Source organism: Littorina saxatilis, linkage group LG14 (genome assembly GCF_037325665.1).
Source record: "Littorina saxatilis isolate snail1 linkage group LG14, US_GU_Lsax_2.0, whole genome shotgun sequence".
Taxonomy (NCBI): Eukaryota; Metazoa; Mollusca; class Gastropoda; order Littorinimorpha; family Littorinidae; genus Littorina; species Littorina saxatilis.
Window position 1 is genome coordinate 15519326 of NC_090258.1, and position 17015 is coordinate 15536340.

Genomic DNA, 17015 nt, shown 5'->3' on the forward strand with positions numbered 1-17015 from the left:
CTTTGGCTTTCAAAGCCGATCGCAATGTTGTCATTTAAAGAACTCTCATTTCTACACACACACACACACACACACACACACACACACACACACAACACACACAACACACACACTCACAACACACACACACACACACACACACACACACACACACCACTCATCTATCTATCTATCTATATATATATACGACTTGTGTCTGTGTGTGTGTCCGCGATGCACGGCCAAAGTTCTCGATGGATCTCTTTCAAATTTGGTGGCCATATTCAGCTACACCCCGGACACAACCTGCTCGATGAGATATTTCAACACGTGCTCTCAGCGCGCTGCGCTGAACCGATTTTGGTTTTTCTCTGGATCCATTCCCAGTAACTCTTCCTTATCTTCTCCAGTGTTTTTAGCGTTTATCACCCTTCCTTCGTGTGGCGTCAATCCATATTCCCGTTTCTATTTTTAGAAGGTCACTGTCGACAACGCTCAATCCATATTCCCATTATACTATTTTAAGAAGGTCACTGTCCCGGTAAAGCCGGGTATTACTCTTCTCCAGTGTTTTGCGCGTTTATCTCCCTTCCTTCGTAGCGGTGCGCCGGTAAAGCCGGCGTACACCCGGCAAAGCCGGGTTCCCGGCGCAGCCGGGTATTCGGCTCAACTTCTTCCCGGCGAAGCGGGTATTCATCTAGTTCTCAATAAGTAGCGACCACTTGGTTATCAAAAAAAGACAAAAAACACTTTCTGGCTTTTTTTTGTAGACATTTGGTGTTTTTGTTTAGCTTAATTGTTCACCAACATTGGAAATTGGGTGCCCAACAGAAAATATCTTTAGTTTTCAGTATTCTACTTGTTCTCGTCAAAATATCCGACCCTATCGCTACGCTGAAAACTGTTAATCTCTTTCTATGCGGCATCAGCATTTGACATCAAGACTTTGATTTTAACGTGGCGATTTGATAAAATTGAAGGAATCTAGGGTAACTGTGGGTATCTCAAGGCGTATATCGGTTTTATTCCTGGCTGTCACAGTCACACATCTCATTAGCTTTTATGTTTTTATTTACAATCCCACAACTAAAACTATTCATTCTTCAAAAAGTACAGATCCCTTGAACTAAGTTGAAGAAAACGTGTAAATAATAAGAATTTTTGAGCTAAACTGAGTTTGCATTGTATGGGGTATTACGTTATGCACTATGGCGTCAGAATTTTGCCTTTTTTTCTAGTCAAAGCCCTCTATTGTACGATGAACTCTGAATATTGTCATATGTCATATAAATTATTTTTTTTTTGTGTGCATTTTCAGACAACAGATTTATGGTTACCTTTCCACTATATATTTTGTACAAATTGGAATGTGCATTGCAGAGAAGCAAAAGATGTAAATGATGTTGAACTTTATAAAACAACTTTTGCATAAGAATATGGAAACTGTTAAAGATATATATCTAAGAGTGCAAAATTGTTCGAAAATCGTACTTTTTCGCTTTAAATTTTACTTTTTATCTCCCCCTATGATTAAAGCACTTTCGTTCCTGAGAAGTCCGACGAACATGATAATTATGTTAACGCATGATATGCTTCTGAAAGTTATAACAATGTTTTTTCAAACAACCCACACGCACGAATGTGAAGGCTTTTTGAGCGATTTTTAAACACTGTTGCTTCCATTAAAAGATTGAATTTAATGGTGTCTGCATGTAAAATACTCTTGCTTCTGTTGAAAGATTGAATTTAATGGTCTTTTGTTCAACACTGTTGCTTCCATTGACACATTGAATTTAATGGTGTATGCATGTAAAATGCTGTAGCTTACATTGAATGATTGAACATACATATGTCTGCCTCAGGAGCCAATTAATGCCATTGTACATAAAAACATTGTACATGAAGACAAGTAAAACAGTTATGCAGTTGTTTATCATTTATAAAAAATCTAGTGAAGGTTTCTGTTCTGTTTTTGTAGGACAATACAAGTGACCGAAATAAATATTGTTCAGCGTGAATAGTGTGTGTGTGTGTGTGTGTGTGCGTGTGTGTGTGTGGGAGAGAGAAACTGAAACTGAAACTGAAACTGAACTTTATTACCAAAGGATAGAGGTTTTAGGCAAAGCCTAATCTTACAACCTGTCCCTTATACAAACACTTAATACAGACGCACATAATATAGATAGTAAAATTGACAAGGTTATTGTTACTTACAGACTAGACGTACATAATGTAAATAGGAATAAGAAAAGGGTTATGGTTTTGTATACACATTCAAAAATGGGAAAAAACAATATAGTTTGGAAATTGCAGCATAGTTGCAATAATGCATTGCATATAAACATCCAAAACAACTAATAACAAAAGGGAGAAAACAAATGTGGGGAGGAATTGTCCCAATCATTCGCATGTATATCATTATCAATACATACACATAAAGAACAAATCAAAATACAAACATAACTTGACTAAATGTAAAAAGCACTAAAATATCAGACATGAAAAGTGTTCTATTTACCCATTAAGCGGGAATGAAACTGGCGCCTAAACGTTTTCACAGAAGAGGCATTTCGGAGGGGTAGGGGTATGGAATTCCATAGAGACGCTCCTGAGAAGGCTAAACTTGACTTATACAAGTCTAGACGAGGGATGGGGGGAATCAGGTTCTGGGACCCATATCTTTTTGTGGCATGTCTGAAATGTGATTTTAAATATCCAGGAACATTATTGTTAATTACTTTGTACATAAAGACAGCCTTGTTTAGCGTCAACTGATCTTTCAAGGGAAGGAAATTAAGGAGCTTTAATTTATCATCTGTTGGCTTATTTGACTCATGCAGAATTAGTTTTGCAGCACGGCGATGAAGAGAATTGAGTCGTTTGAGATGGACATCACTGCAGTTATCCCAAAGTGTTGAAGCAAAGTTGATATGGGGCATTATGTGAGCGTAATAAAACAACTTGAGTGCTTCCACATCGGCATAATGTCTTAATTTAGACAATAAGTACAAATTTTTAGATACTAATTTGCAAATTTTACTCAAGTGAGTTTGCCATTTCAATTCTTGATCAACGGTAACCCCTAATAATTTATGCTCTTTAACTTGTTGCACTGGAGTTAAATCAATTGACAGTTGAAGTTGTAAGGGTTTTAATTGGTGTTTTTGTCTAGTTGTAATCACCATACTTTTCGTCTTAACAGGGTGAATAACCATTGCATTAGTGGTGCACCATTCTGTCATCTCATCTATACTTTTTTGAAGAGATTGGTTGACGGCTACCAAAGACTTCTGACTGGTGTGGATTGATGAATCATCTGCAAAGAACTCACATCTTACTTTCTCATCTGACACATGAAGAGGTAAATCATTGATATAAATACAGAACAATATAGGTCCTAATACAGACCCTTGAGGCACACCACTTTTGACAAAATCATTCGACGAAGTTTTACAGTTGATGAATACATATTGTTTCCGTTTTGAAAGATATGATTCGAAGAAGGCACAAGCAGAGTCATCTTTTAAGTAGCATTGTAATTTCTTTAATAATAAGGAGTGGTCTACAAGGTCAAATGCTTTTTTAAAGTCCAGGAATAACGCTCCTGTTACTTCGGACTCATTAATAGCTGATAACCAAGTTTCACATAAAGAGCTGAGAGCAGTGTGGCATGAATGCTTAGAGCGAAATCCAGACTGAAATGGATGAAACAAATTCATTCGTTCCATATATTCCAGTAAACATTTCTGAATATGCTTCTCCAAAGGCTTAGATAAAACAGGTAAGAGGGAAATTGGTCGAAAGTTGTTAGGGTCCGTAAGATCCTTGCTTTTTGGGAGTGGCACTACCTTGGCACATTTTAAAATAGAGGGAAAAACGTTTTGTTGTATGCCAAGGTTGTAGACATAAGTCAGTGAATCAATTATGTATGGTAAAGCAAGTTTGAGCAACCGGACAGGAATCTTATCGGGACCCATTGACTTTTTATTCGCCATCTGTTCTATCAGTTTTCCAACCTCGTGGACAGTAATGGGTGGAATAGAAAACGATTCGTTTTGAGTCAACTTTCGTCCACAAAATGTTTTTAATTTTTCTAGAGAGACATCAATATCAAGGGACTCATTCTGCGTGAGACAGGCTTTCAGTTTCTCTGCGAGCGAAATAAAGTGTTGATTAAAATCTTCTGGAGTTATTTGTGACGGAGAATTGGTCGATCTCTTTCGAGATTTATCAAGAACTTCATTCATTGCTCGCCAAATTGTAGAAGTATCTCTCTTATCAGAGAGAGAGAGAGAGAGAGAGAGAGAGAGAGAGAGAGAGAGAGAGAGAGAGAGAGAGAGAGAGAGAGAGAGAGAGAGAGAGAGAGAGAGAGAGAGAGAGAGAGAGAGAGAGAGAGAGAGAGAGAGAGAGAGAGAGATTGTCTGAGTGTATAGCCATGACAAGCGAATCGACCCACACACATAATTATTAGAATACAGAGAGGAGTAAAAATTTGACCCAGTTTATTTTGGTACTACAAAAATAGCATCACATAATTTTTTTCTATTTACATGAGAACACATTTGAACCAAAAGATAATATCAATAGATAGTACTCAAAACATTTGTGCAATGCTTTTTAATTATATTTTTTATTTACCCTCAAACCACTCTGGTTTTCACACATATACACCACACCGTTAAACCATAACACATACCAAGGGGAGATTATGAACGTTTTTCAAATTCCATTCGGACATGAAACAATGAAGTAAATTACTACTGTACAAGTACGAGTCTGGAAACTGTCAATGGATAAGAACAAAAAATAGCCTTGCATGATCAAGAAGAAAGTGTGATCCATGTCTTTTGTGTGACTGTATCTGTGCATGAATAGACACATTCTGGAAATAACTCTGTTGGGTTTTTATAGGTTGTTTGTTTGTTTAACGCCCAGCCGGTCACGAAGGGCCATATCAGGGCGGTGCTGCTTTGATATTTAACGTGCGCCACACACAAGACAGAAGTCGTAGCACAGGCTTCATGTCTTACACAGTCACATTATTCTGACACCGTGGACCAACCAGTCCCAGCACTAACCCCATAATGCCAGACGCCAGGCGGAGCAACCACTAGATTGCCAATTTTAAAGTCTTAGGTATGACCCGGCCGGGGTTCGAACCCACGACCTCCCGATCACGGGGCGGACGCCTTACCACTAGGCCAACCGTGCCAGTTTTTGTTATAGGTTGTGGAAGAGTTGCTTTTCCTTGTAAACACTGAGTCAAGCTATACTCGACTTCTCCACGGTTGCTCAAGCTGTGCATCGAGGGGCACGATCACATCCGCCATGCAGATTGACAGCTCAGATGAGCGTACTTTCAAGCGAAAAGAGCGTTATTATGAGCGGTCAGTGCAGATTGACAGCTCAGATGAGCGTACTTTCAAACAAAAAGAGCGTTATTATGAGCGGTCAGTGCAGATTGACAGCTCAGATGTGCGTACTTTCAAACGAAAAGAGCGTTATTATGAGTGGTCAGTGCAGACAGCACAGATCAGAGCTAATCCTCACTGGGATATCAGTCATTCACATGATTTCACTGGCATAGATCGCCGCCGCATGCAGAGACACACCATTTGCTAGTGATTGGCCTTCAATGTCATGTGTAGCTTGACTCAATGTTTCTATGGAAAAACAAGGGAAAGCAACTCTTACACAAACCATAAAATCTTGACAGAGTTATTTTTGAACATTGTCCATAGCACGTTCATTAATGTTTAATTTTCTTACGTATCATTGAAAAACATAACAAAACTGATCCAAGACTAAAATGATGATATGCAATACTTTCCTGTGTTTACTTGACTATAAAGTCTATGTACATGCACTTCTCAAGACTCAAAACAAAACACACACACACACACGCTTTGAACAACCACACCTGTCAAACATCACATCTTTCTTTATTTGGTGTTTAAAGTCGTTTTCAACCGTTCAAGGTTATAAAACATCACATCACCAGGATAAGATTGTGAACAAAGTACTAAACTAAATCATGAATCAGATTTAATTCAGATAGCACATTGGTTAGCAAGATATACCAGTGACACAACAAAAACTTGTGCTAAGAAACCACAAAACCAAGCAGCTAAATACTGCAAACTTCTAGGTGTGACTAATGAGCTTCAAGAATGAAAAATGCAACTCATTTTAGAAGAAAAAAAATCACTTAACACTTTCTACCCAAACCTATGTTAACCAAGTGGTTTTTTTTGCCGAGACCAGCTGTGCTGCAGCAGGTCACTCAGAATTGTAGTAACTGTGTATCAACATGCTGGAATGCAGGCGTTAGATCGACGTAACAGGAACCGACTGAAGCTATCAGTCTGAGCGGATATATCCGTACCTGGTCAGATAGAGCCAAACGAGTGGGTACGGATGTATCCATACCTGGGAGACAATGAGTTAACAGTTCTTCGTTACAAATGTAAGCACAGCAAACTCTGTAAAGTATCAGACCATAACACGAACGTTCACGATGCAAGTACATGGGCTTACTACTGTCATTTACAAAGCTAACAGGAACAATTATGTCACAGTTCAATTTATCTTCTTGAAATCAGCAAAACTCTTTCACGAATAAGACCACAGCACGATCCTTTCACAAAATCAGAACAAATCTTTACCATCCCCATGTGCAAAGCTAACAAGAATTAAAAACGATGTCATAGATCAAATCTGTCATGATGCCACCACTGATACTCCCAACTGCTGGGAAAACTCAGTCTTGAATCAGACCACAGAACAAGTCTATTACAGAGTCAACACAAATCTTAAAGTCACAGTCCTGTGTTAACCAATTGGACTCACCATCTCAAATCTGCTCAGGCTTTCAAAAGGGATAAGGCCCCCCTCCACACACCAAAAGTGAACAGCCGGTGCAGAATCAGAATTATTCTTTTTATTAATTAATATCTTATCAGACACTGGTACTGTAGTTTTTTTTTTAATGAAATTAACTCATCGCAAAGTCTCACTCCGCACAGAAAAAAATCAGGATGTTGATTGTTTGTATGTGTCCAAGAGGAGGGATGTGCCTATCCCATGTAAACCCTGGTCAGACCTGAGATGGTGAGCCGCACTGCTTGCATCAAAAGGACTGTGGCTTTAACCTGTCCAAGAGGAGGGATGTGCTTATCCCATGTAAAACCTGGTCAGACCTGAGATGGTGAGCCGAACTGTTTGCATCGAAAGGACTGTGGCTTTAACCTGTCCAATTTAAAAAGCGAACAAATTAACTATATCACACATTGAGTCTGCCATGAACCTGACGCAGGCATTTTCAAATTCCATGGGAATGACTGTCAAAAACGTGCATGCCCCAGAACAAGTTGGCCCTAGATGAAGCACAGATAGTTTTAATCCTATTGGTATCAGCTGTCAAGATAGAGGACATCAGAGCACCAGTTCTCTGTCTGGCGGCAGAGGGGAGAAGTACCAGTCCAGTTTCTCTGGCGTCACCCCTTCCAGTGTGTCTGGTCGCCATTGTGGTTGCTGGTCCTTGTCGATCAACACTGAAAGCAGGAATATGTCAAATGATTTAATCACTGCTAAGAAAAAACCCTGCAATGTAAGACAAAAAACACACATGCACATATGCAAAGAGAGACGATGCACCAACCCACCCACGCGCGCACGCGCGCACGCACACACATGCCCACACACAATCTTGATTGTCCAAGACTGTGAAATCATCACCCCTAACTTGCTGCAGGCGTCAATTTGTATATGTGGATGCTTGCTGATTCAAGATGATCCCACCCACATAGTCATCGTGGATTTTGAAGGAACTGACATGACTTTCTTCTCATTACATTTTTGGCGGGGATGCGAACTGATATTAAACTGCATACAGTTTTGTTTGGATGGCAACACTAAAGGTATGTCTAGGCATCTGTGAGATAGTTCAAGTGTAAAGCTTTTGACTGTTTGTATTGTAATCTGTGACAAAATGACAAATCGTTGCTTCAGCAATGCTGTGACTCCTGCACTGCGCCTTTAAAACCAAAGTCTAATATTTATATATTTTGTTGTTGTAAGTTTTATTGTAAGACATGGAATTCTTTCTTTTCTTTCTTTATTTGGTGTTTAACGTTGTTTTCAACCGTTCAAGGTTATATCGCGACGGAGGGAAGGGGGGTGATGGGATAGAGCCACTTGTCAATTGTTTCTTGTTCACAAAAGCATTGGGCGGGGATGTAGCTCAGTCGGTAGCGCGCTGGATTTGTATCCAGTTGGCCGCTGTCAGCGTGAGTTCGTCCCCACGTTCGGCGAGAGATTTATTTCTCAGAGTCAACTTTGTGTTGACTCTGAGAAATAAATCTCTCGCCAAACGTGGGGACGAACTCACGCTGACAGCGGCCAACTGGATACAAATCCAGCGCGCCACCGACTGAGCTACATCCCCGCCCCGACATGATTCAATACGGCTTACCTGCTCTAACGCCTTCATAGAAGTCATGGTCTTCCAGACACCTCTGAGACAACCTGTATTCTATTTGCAGGATTTCTGCTAGACTCATGGTCTCTCCCATCTGTAGCTGACGTAGCGTCACTTTCATCGACGTTGGTGACTGAAATCAGAGTAAACTTAACTGGTGAAGGGACACTCAAAGACAAAAATGAAACAATTATTGTCAGCATTGTAAGTCTTGAAACCACTCTTTTTATGCCTGAAAACAATTTCGAACAGATAGACTGCCAATGTTCCAAATTCAAGAATACAAAAATAAGTTGGATTAATTTGGCTTGGAGCTGTTATCGAAATTGAGCTTTACATAAGTGATTTATTATTATTATCATTATTATCAATTATGGAACATTTTCAAAAATGCAATAGAATTTGTGATGCTGAGCATTTGCAATACTTCCCAGTAAAAAGTGCAAAAAGTCAGATGCCGGTCACACTACAAGTTCACAGTAATCTCTGCAGAATTGTGACTTGAAAGTCTTGCTGCTGAATAATAATCATCACAGTAGTCATGGCATTAGAGGAGAATATTTGCAATGTGTGCTCAGCCCCCAAACATGTGTCATTGTGATATAAAAGTATCAGCAAAATCTCCACTACGCTTGGAATTCGGTGTATACGGTAATCTAAGACTGTAATGTATGCAGTCAAAAAGCCAAGTCATTTGTCCATTCAGTATACAGTTGAACCTATCTTTGAACACCACCCAAGGGACCAACTAAAAGTTGTTGTAAAAGCCAAGTGGTCGCTATTGAAAGGTGAATTGTACAGACAAAAAACAAGGCGTCGGGGATTCGGTGTATACGGTAATCTAAGACTGTAATGTATGCAGTCAAAAAGCCAAGTCCTTTGTCCATTCAGTATACAGTTGAACCTATCTTTGAACACCACCCAAGGGACCAACTAAAAGTTGTTGTAAAAGCCAAGTGGTCGCTATTGAAAGGTGAATTGTACAGACAAAAAACAAGGCGTCGGGGATCCTCTGAAGTGGTCGTAAGGGCAGTTTGTTTGTTTGTTTGTTTGCTTAACGCCCAGCCGACCACGAAGAGCCATATCAGGGCGGTGCTGCTTTGACATATAACGTGCGCCACACACAAGACAGAAGTCGCAGCACAGGCTTCATGTCTCACCCAGTCACATTATTCTGACACCGGACCAACCAGTCCTAGCACCAACCCCATAATGCCAGACGCCAGGCGGAGGAGTCACTAGATTGCCCATTTTAAAGTCTTAGGTATGACCCGGCCGGGGTTCGAACCCACGACCTCCCGATCACGGGGCGGACGCCTTACCACTAGGCCAACCGTGCCGGTCGTAAAGGGCAGGTGGTCGTGAAAAAAGAATTAAGAGTGGTAACCAAAGCACTGTACTCTGACTGACCTAAAGACTGTGCTATGAACTGACCATCTTTTTCAAAGTCTTCAACTGCTTCTCGGCCCATTCTGACTGGTCTGACTCCAGGCATTTCACGATGTCTTCTAGTGTCGCCTGGCTGAAGATGCTGTTGATTTTGTCCAGGTAAGGCGCCAGGATGAAGGGTTTATCTTTGTCTATTGGGTTCTGTAAAAAGAAGTAAAAAACCCACCACAAATAAATACTGCTGTTATTTCTGCCACGAACTTTCAAATGTGCTACACATAAGTGCACATAGGTACAATGCAGAACCCCCCCCCCCCCCTTTCCCCCAATGTAGGCAAATACAGAATAACTCCTCTCCCTCCCCCCCACCCTACACTCAGTCATTAGTTATCTTGTGACTAATATGTCTCCTTGAAAAATAAAACATAAAACATGCCAGATCTTGTACAAACACACACATACATGTTCAGTTCAGCGCGCGCGCACACTATCAAACACATGTTGCATGTTGCTCACATGCATATATATTACACCCATATGTGGGCAAAATACCTGTCACACCCACACACACACACATACACGCACATGAAATGAGATGAACTCTACATCAAGTCTTTGAGAATCTAATTAGCCCAGCATTTGACATACCTGGCTGTGAAATGAATCCAGGACTTTCTCGATGTGGAGCTCAGAAGCTTCTGGCAATTTCATCAGCGTTTCTTCTAACGCTGGCAACTGTGTAAGGTGTAAAATAGACAAATTCAGAATAAAGTCTTCAAGCTTTGCTTGTATTTTGTTGTGTGGACCCTTACAGGAATTTTGTTTTGTGGACCTCTGTGTGTGTGTGTGTGTGTGTGTGTGTGTGTGTGTGTGTGTGTGTGTGTATGCGTGTGTGTGTGTGTGTGTGTGTGTGTGTGTGTGTGTGTGTGTTTGTGTGTGTGTGTGTGTGTGTGTGTGCATGCATAGGTAAAGTCATAAGTGTGCATGCGTTTATCTGTGTATGTGTTTGAATGTGTGCATGCTCAAATTCGTGCTTGCGTGTGTGTAAGTGTGAGTGTATGTTTGCGCACCTGTATGCAGTGTTGGAATATACCAGAAAAGAAATAACTTCGAACCAGTCATTCCTGCCATTTGTTTTTTTGTATCAGATAAAAGACAATGCTACATTGCTAGTACACTATACTTTGGTAGACACAAATTTAACTGCTTTTTGGGTGGGATGTATTGTTCTTCTAATTTAGGTAATAACGGTTTATAAAACACCTAGCTTCATCAATGCTTAAACAGTATTTGCGAATGTGTCGTCAAAAAATCATCAAAGACTGACCTTTTCTGCCTGCACAAAGTGTGTAGCCACTCCTGCCTGGAAGACGTCACGGCCTTTTAACCTGAAGCCGGTCAGAGCGAGATAGATTCCCAGCCTCCCATGCAACCAGGGAAGAAAATGGCCGCCGCCAACATCCGGGAATAAACCTGCTCAGTCAGAAGGCGGAGAAGACAAGAATCTCTATTATCACTTCCCGAAAAATTTAAATCTGCTATCTTTAATTGCATGCATGTGTCATGAAGAGCACACAGACAGAGCAGAACTATTATACAAACTGGTTAGCATGGTCATTGTATATGATAATATGGCAGAAATTAACAAAATACTTTTGTTTGAACTCAGCATTTTTTAAAATTTTTATTGTAATTTTACTGCAGCATTTTTTATTTAAAATTTTTTAATTTTTTTAAAATTTTTATTTTTAATTTAAAAAAAAGAAGTTTTTTTGGGGTAAAGTTTTCTAAAAGGAAAAAAAAGAAAAAGAAAAGAAAGAGTGAAACAGTGGTAAATTGAACAGGTCTTTGATCGCACTTTAAAGCTGTTAGTGGTATTGAACAGAAAGAAATGTAGGATGTGAAAGAAATGAGTTGCTATGCAAGTCAGCGATCACACAGGCAAATAATTTTACTCACCTATACCAGTCTCTGGCATGGCAAACACTGTGCGTTCTGTTGCTACACGGTACTTGCCATGCACTGACAACCCCACACCCTGTATCAAAACACAAGACAGATTTGATGTTTTTCTCTCTCCAGGAAATCATTAGATGTAGTGGAATACCCCTTGTAAGATCCCCCCCCCCCCCCCCCCCCATACAAGACCTCCTCCCTTATAATGCCTTGCTTTTTGAGGTTTTCTGTTCATGTCATCTCTTAATTTTCTCTAATTGTAAGACTCCCTCCTCATTCAGACCTGAATTTTCAGAGATCTAAAAATGGGGGTACCACTGTGCTTTCACTACAACTTTGTTTCCTTTTGAATATGGAACATTTTGCAACTTACCTGTCTAAGATTTCACACCTATCAGCATACTTCAGACACAACTGCCTGCATTTCCAGAACTATATACGCTCACGCATACACACACATTCGCACGCACACACACACAACATTTATTTCCTCACAAATAAGAATTGCAGAAGGTAAATGGGAAGAAGAAAATGAGGAAGAAAAAGATCGAAAAAGAAGAAGGAACATAAACATTTGGCTTAAGAAAAAGAAAAGGAAAAGCTTACCCCTCCCATGGTAATACCATCAATCGCAGCCAGGTATGGTTTCTTGTAGGAACCTGAGTGAACAAAGAAAACCATACACCAAAGATGTGGAATCTGTACAGATATATGCACATTTCTCAAATCAAGTGTCCAGCCAGATTGGAGATCTAAATGCATGTGCATCATCAAAGCTATCAAAATGCAAATCAATCTTATATGTACTCTTTTTGTTCTTTTGGGCATAGTCTTGAATTAACCGCCTGGAAGTGACGTCAGATACTGAAAGAAGAACGATGTTCACTCAGCGGAACCGAACCTCACACAGGGCTCAATGGGGTTATTGACGTTTGTATGGTTTCAAATGCACCAATTAATTAATCTTAACAGCAAGGTAAGAACCTTGTGAACACAATTAATGATTCGTGTTACATATTTGCTGAAAAACATTTAGAATTGAAAGACTTATGTCATTTATTTATTCATTCATTTATTTCTCTACTTTTTTGTTCTGTTTTACTAAAAAGAAGACATCATGGTACAAAGAATAGCTACAACAAATTAAATTTAAAAAAACTGATTTTGAGTTTTTAAATTCAAATCAAAATGTTGCAATATATTTAAAAAGAAACAGAAAGCTTACCTATTTTAAAATTGAGAATGTACTCTTCCTTGAAGAAATCTTTTGCTAAACTGTCTCCAACCTTGCCCGCCTCTGTCACAGCTAGAAAACAAAACAACAAATTAAAAGAGTTAAGGTATTAATTAATGTATTTCTAAAGAGTTATAAGCAGAAAGGCTGTAGATGTATCATTTGCAATTATTTCAGGACTTGCTAGTGACCCTGAAACAGCAATGTCACTGGCAATCTAGCTTACTCCTTTTTGCATTTTCACTAATGGTAATTGCATATAATATTCATATCCTTCTGCTCCGTTCAGTCTTTATGTACGGCTGGGGTGCTAAAACAACTTGTGCTGAATTTTTGCTGAAACATTATACTACCCTGACACACACACACAGACACACATGCATGCACGCTTTGAACACACACACACACACACAAACACACACACACTCTCTCTCTCTCACACACACACACAGACCTCTGATATCGCCTCCAGCACAGAACGCCTTCTCACCAACAGCTTTGATCATCACCATGGATACGCCAGGATCTGTCTCCCATTCCTGCCATTCAACACAAAAACAAACAAGTTTATACCCGGAAGGGGAGTGCAAATCGGACTTTGCTAAAGAAATGTGGTTTTTTTTTATGCAGGCGACAAATTAAGAATACTGAATATCATGAAGTTTCAGCAAATTGTTTGATAGATACTGTAGAAAGAAATTGCTGAAACTCAGTCATGTTACTAAACAAATAAGTAAAGACTTTAACTAATGCGTGAAGTATTTGGTGTATACATGTATTTGTGAAAGAAACCGACTGTAATTTTTTTCTCTCAATGAGTCAGGGTGGTAAGAGTGTGTGTGTGTGTGTGTGTGTTCAATAATTTGAGTCTCAATTTATACCCTCTCAAAGCAACCTGTACAAACACACACAGACACATGCACACACTCTCTCTGTCTGCATATAAAACAAGAAGAGCAAACGCTCGATCGAGTCACTTTCGCAGTTCTGAATATTATATGAGGCATCAGATGGACAGGAAGAAATTGCTATTCACAACACAATACAGATGTAAATAATTTGATGTAAAGAATAATCCTATAAAGTTTGAATCAAATCCGATGAATAGTTTCAGAGATATGATATTTCAATTTTTTTCCTTCAAGACATACCTGTGACCTTGAAAAAGGTCAAAGGTCACCAAAGCAGACGTCAAAGTGTAGAGGTCACTGGGAGTCACGTTCACATAAAATTTGAGCCCGGTCACTTTTATAGTTTCCGAGAAAAGCCCAATGTTAAGTTGTGTGTTGCCGAACAGAAAAGGCTAGTTATCTCCCTTGTTTTTCTGATAACGTTCGTAAAAGGCTACAGATGTAAATACTTTGATGTAAAGAATAATCCTACAAAGTTTCAATCACATCCGATGAACTTTGTCAAAGATATAAAATGTCTAATTTTTCCTTTGACGCTGACCTGTGACCTTGAAAAAGGTCAAAGGTCAACGAAACCATCGTTAAAGTGTAGAGGTCATTGGAGGTCACGACTAAACAAAATATGAGCCCGATCGCTTTGATAGTTTCCGAGAAAAGTCCAACGTTAAGGTGGTGTCTACGGACGGCCGGCCGGACGGCCGGCCGGCTGGCCGGCCGGACAGACTAACACTGACCGATTACATAGAGTCACATTTTCTCAAGTGACTCAAAAAAACCACAATGAAGCCTTGCCCTGGCACAAAAAAGGTTTGTTTCTGATGATTCTTTTCCCTCAAGATTAAAGTCTTTTTTTAAATGTTCTTGTATACACTATTTGTCCCCCCCCCCCCCCCCCCGTCATAATCTTACATACCACCATCTTGGGGTAGATCAGACGAATCATGTTCAAGTTGAGTGCATTGAGTGCCTTTGGTCTGTTGAGAACAATGACTCTCTTGTCGCCCACAGCATTGAACAGCACCTCATCTGTGGACTGGGTAGAAAACCTGGCCATTTTCTGCAATGAAAGGTCAATTTACACACATTATTTCAAGTCTTCACAAAATAAAACACTGAGCCATGAGTAAGCAACTGTTCTAAAAAAACTAGTCTTTTGATGTACAAATGCTTAGCCGTGGTCAAAATCTGCAGAGCAACCTGACGTACAGGTGGATATGTATAGTTACTCAAACAGAATTTTTTTTTCTTAGGCCCCCCCCCCCAAAAAAAAGGGTGGGTAGTTCAGTGAATTGTCTTTTAGTTTTTGATTGAAGTTTACTTTTTATTTTCATGGCCGCATGTGGCTTTTTATTGGCCAGAAATGTTGCGAGCTGTGTACATGTCATGGAATACATTCAGTAACTTTCCTTGTAAAGTCTGCAAAATTGAGTTTTGTCATTTTTTTCTTAAAGGATCTTCTTCTTCTTCTGCATTCCCGGATCTTAAAGGATCAAATTTGTTCTAGGGTCAGGTGGAAAAAATAGGCTTGCTTGCGGGAAAGGAAACATCGCAATTCTTTTTCTTTGCCTAATAATTACAATAGAACTTAGAAGTACAACATCAAGTCACAGATGCACAGATCAAGACACAGACATTAACTGGTAAATAAGAATGGACACACAGATAAAGTAATTACAAATGGACTTTAATACTTACGACATGCTGTAGTACAACTCGGAGCCTTTGCATTTGCAATGACCTGGAAAACAGAGCAAGTTGATAACATGAAACTGAAAAGGTATAAGGACTGCCAGGCATTGTTTGCAAATAATATAACTCTGCTACAATGAAGCAGATGAATCTTTAAAAACGCCGAGTCTATTTCTCTCTCTCTTTTAATTTTACTCACACAGATACACAGTAACACACGTGCACAGGCATGCATACACACACGCTCACACACCACCACTATAAATACCACCGCAACAAGCATCACTGTAAATTGTAATCATTATTACAACTACAAGTTATTTGGAAATAACGCTTGAAGTATAAGTTTACATACAAATTGAAAACACACTTAGCAAATACACTTTCACAAACACTACACACACACAACAACATCAATTACTAAATCAAGAATTAAATAAACAGACATTTTCTTCAAATAAATAAAACTATCCAGCAGGCTCCAGAATTAGCCCTGTGAAATTTGTCACCACCCTGCCAGTGCTAGAGAATTCGCAAAGCGTTTGTTTTGCAGAATTTGACATTTCTGCCTCTGGGCTAATTCTGGAGTACACTCAACAACCACATTCTGCAAACCTCGGAATCATTCTGTCCCGCTCACACTGCAGGAGCAGACCTGAAATTTGAAAACAAAAACAAAAGTTTGAGTTTGTGAAGCCACTGAAGCAGTGAAGGTGAATGCATACAAGTTCTGAGCTCTCTTATCACACACTCACCCGTCTTTAAAAACAAAATATTGGTCCGGTTTCCTCGAGATTTGTTTTGTATGTTTGAATTGCAACCATCCTCAGCACCCAACCCCCCACCCTCTGCCTTTTCCGCCGATCCATCCCTTCAAGTTCAACCATAGATATCCCTTGTCAAGGGATATCTATGGTTCAACGTATTAGCAACCAATCACCGAAAGCGCACCGAGGGAACTTTCGTTCCTGAGAAATCGGACTGACATGTAATTTCCCTTGTGTATTTCCCCTTTCCGACAAGGTCCCAAACGATTTCTGTTAAACTGCATACTTTGCGATTCTTCAATGATAGAATGGATGGGCATTGTTTAGATTTCATACATACTGGGCACTTTCCGTCTGCACCTTCGGATTTGACCCTTGAATCGCCGTGAAGCTCTTTCGGACGCGGAGATCCGTTTGGGGGTGATTCTGGGGAGAAGTCATTATTATTCAGAAACTCTCTCTCTGTATTTGTGTGTGTGTGTGTGTGTGTGTGTGTGTGTGTCTACATTGGCCGTAGGGACCATACATCCTTTATCCTGGAGATAGCCAGTGTACTATACCATCATCTGAGGTTAGTTCATAGTCAACTCTTTCGAATTTCAGTTGTTCCA

General features: G+C 39.8%; 1 protein-coding gene across 3 annotated transcripts; it reads right to left on the minus strand.

Moving 5' to 3' along the window:
* Positions 1 to 5902: 5902 nt before the first annotated feature.
* On the minus strand, positions 5903 to 16799 carry LOC138947222 (3-hydroxyisobutyryl-CoA hydrolase, mitochondrial-like). Of its 3 annotated transcripts, none has more exons than XR_011449595.1 (14): positions 16745 to 16799; positions 16253 to 16292; positions 15644 to 15686; positions 14862 to 15005; positions 13492 to 13576; positions 13029 to 13109; positions 12410 to 12462; positions 11807 to 11885; positions 11175 to 11320; positions 10496 to 10582; positions 9893 to 10048; positions 8453 to 8591; positions 7228 to 7532; positions 5903 to 7130 (listed from the first exon to the last, which is right to left on the minus strand). XR_011449595.1 is itself a non-coding variant. In XM_070318659.1 (13 exons), exons 2-13 carry the CDS (start codon positions 16261 to 16263, stop codon positions 7414 to 7416), a joined length of 1143 nt encoding a protein of 380 aa, XP_070174760.1. In that variant the 5' UTR covers positions 16264 to 16292; positions 16745 to 16799; the 3' UTR covers positions 5903 to 7413. The 3 variants fall into 3 exon arrangements, 1 of the variants encoding a protein (XP_070174760.1); XR_011449596.1 differs by having other exon boundaries at positions 5903 to 7071; positions 7169 to 7532; XM_070318659.1 differs by having other exon boundaries at positions 5903 to 7532.
* Between the last annotated feature and the right edge of the window lie 216 nt (positions 16800 to 17015).

Excerpts from the sequence above, each read along its gene's own strand:
- LOC138947222 (XM_070318659.1), bottom strand. Across the intron at positions 10,583-11,174 it reads ACTTTGTGCAGGCAGAAAAG|TTGCCAGCGTTAGAAGAAAC; the intron begins GTCAGTCTTTGA and ends CACCTTACACAG. Across the intron at positions 7,533-8,452 it reads CTATGAAGGCGTTAGAGCAG|TGTTGATCGACAAGGACCAG; the intron begins GTAAGCCGTATT and ends TCCTGCTTTCAG.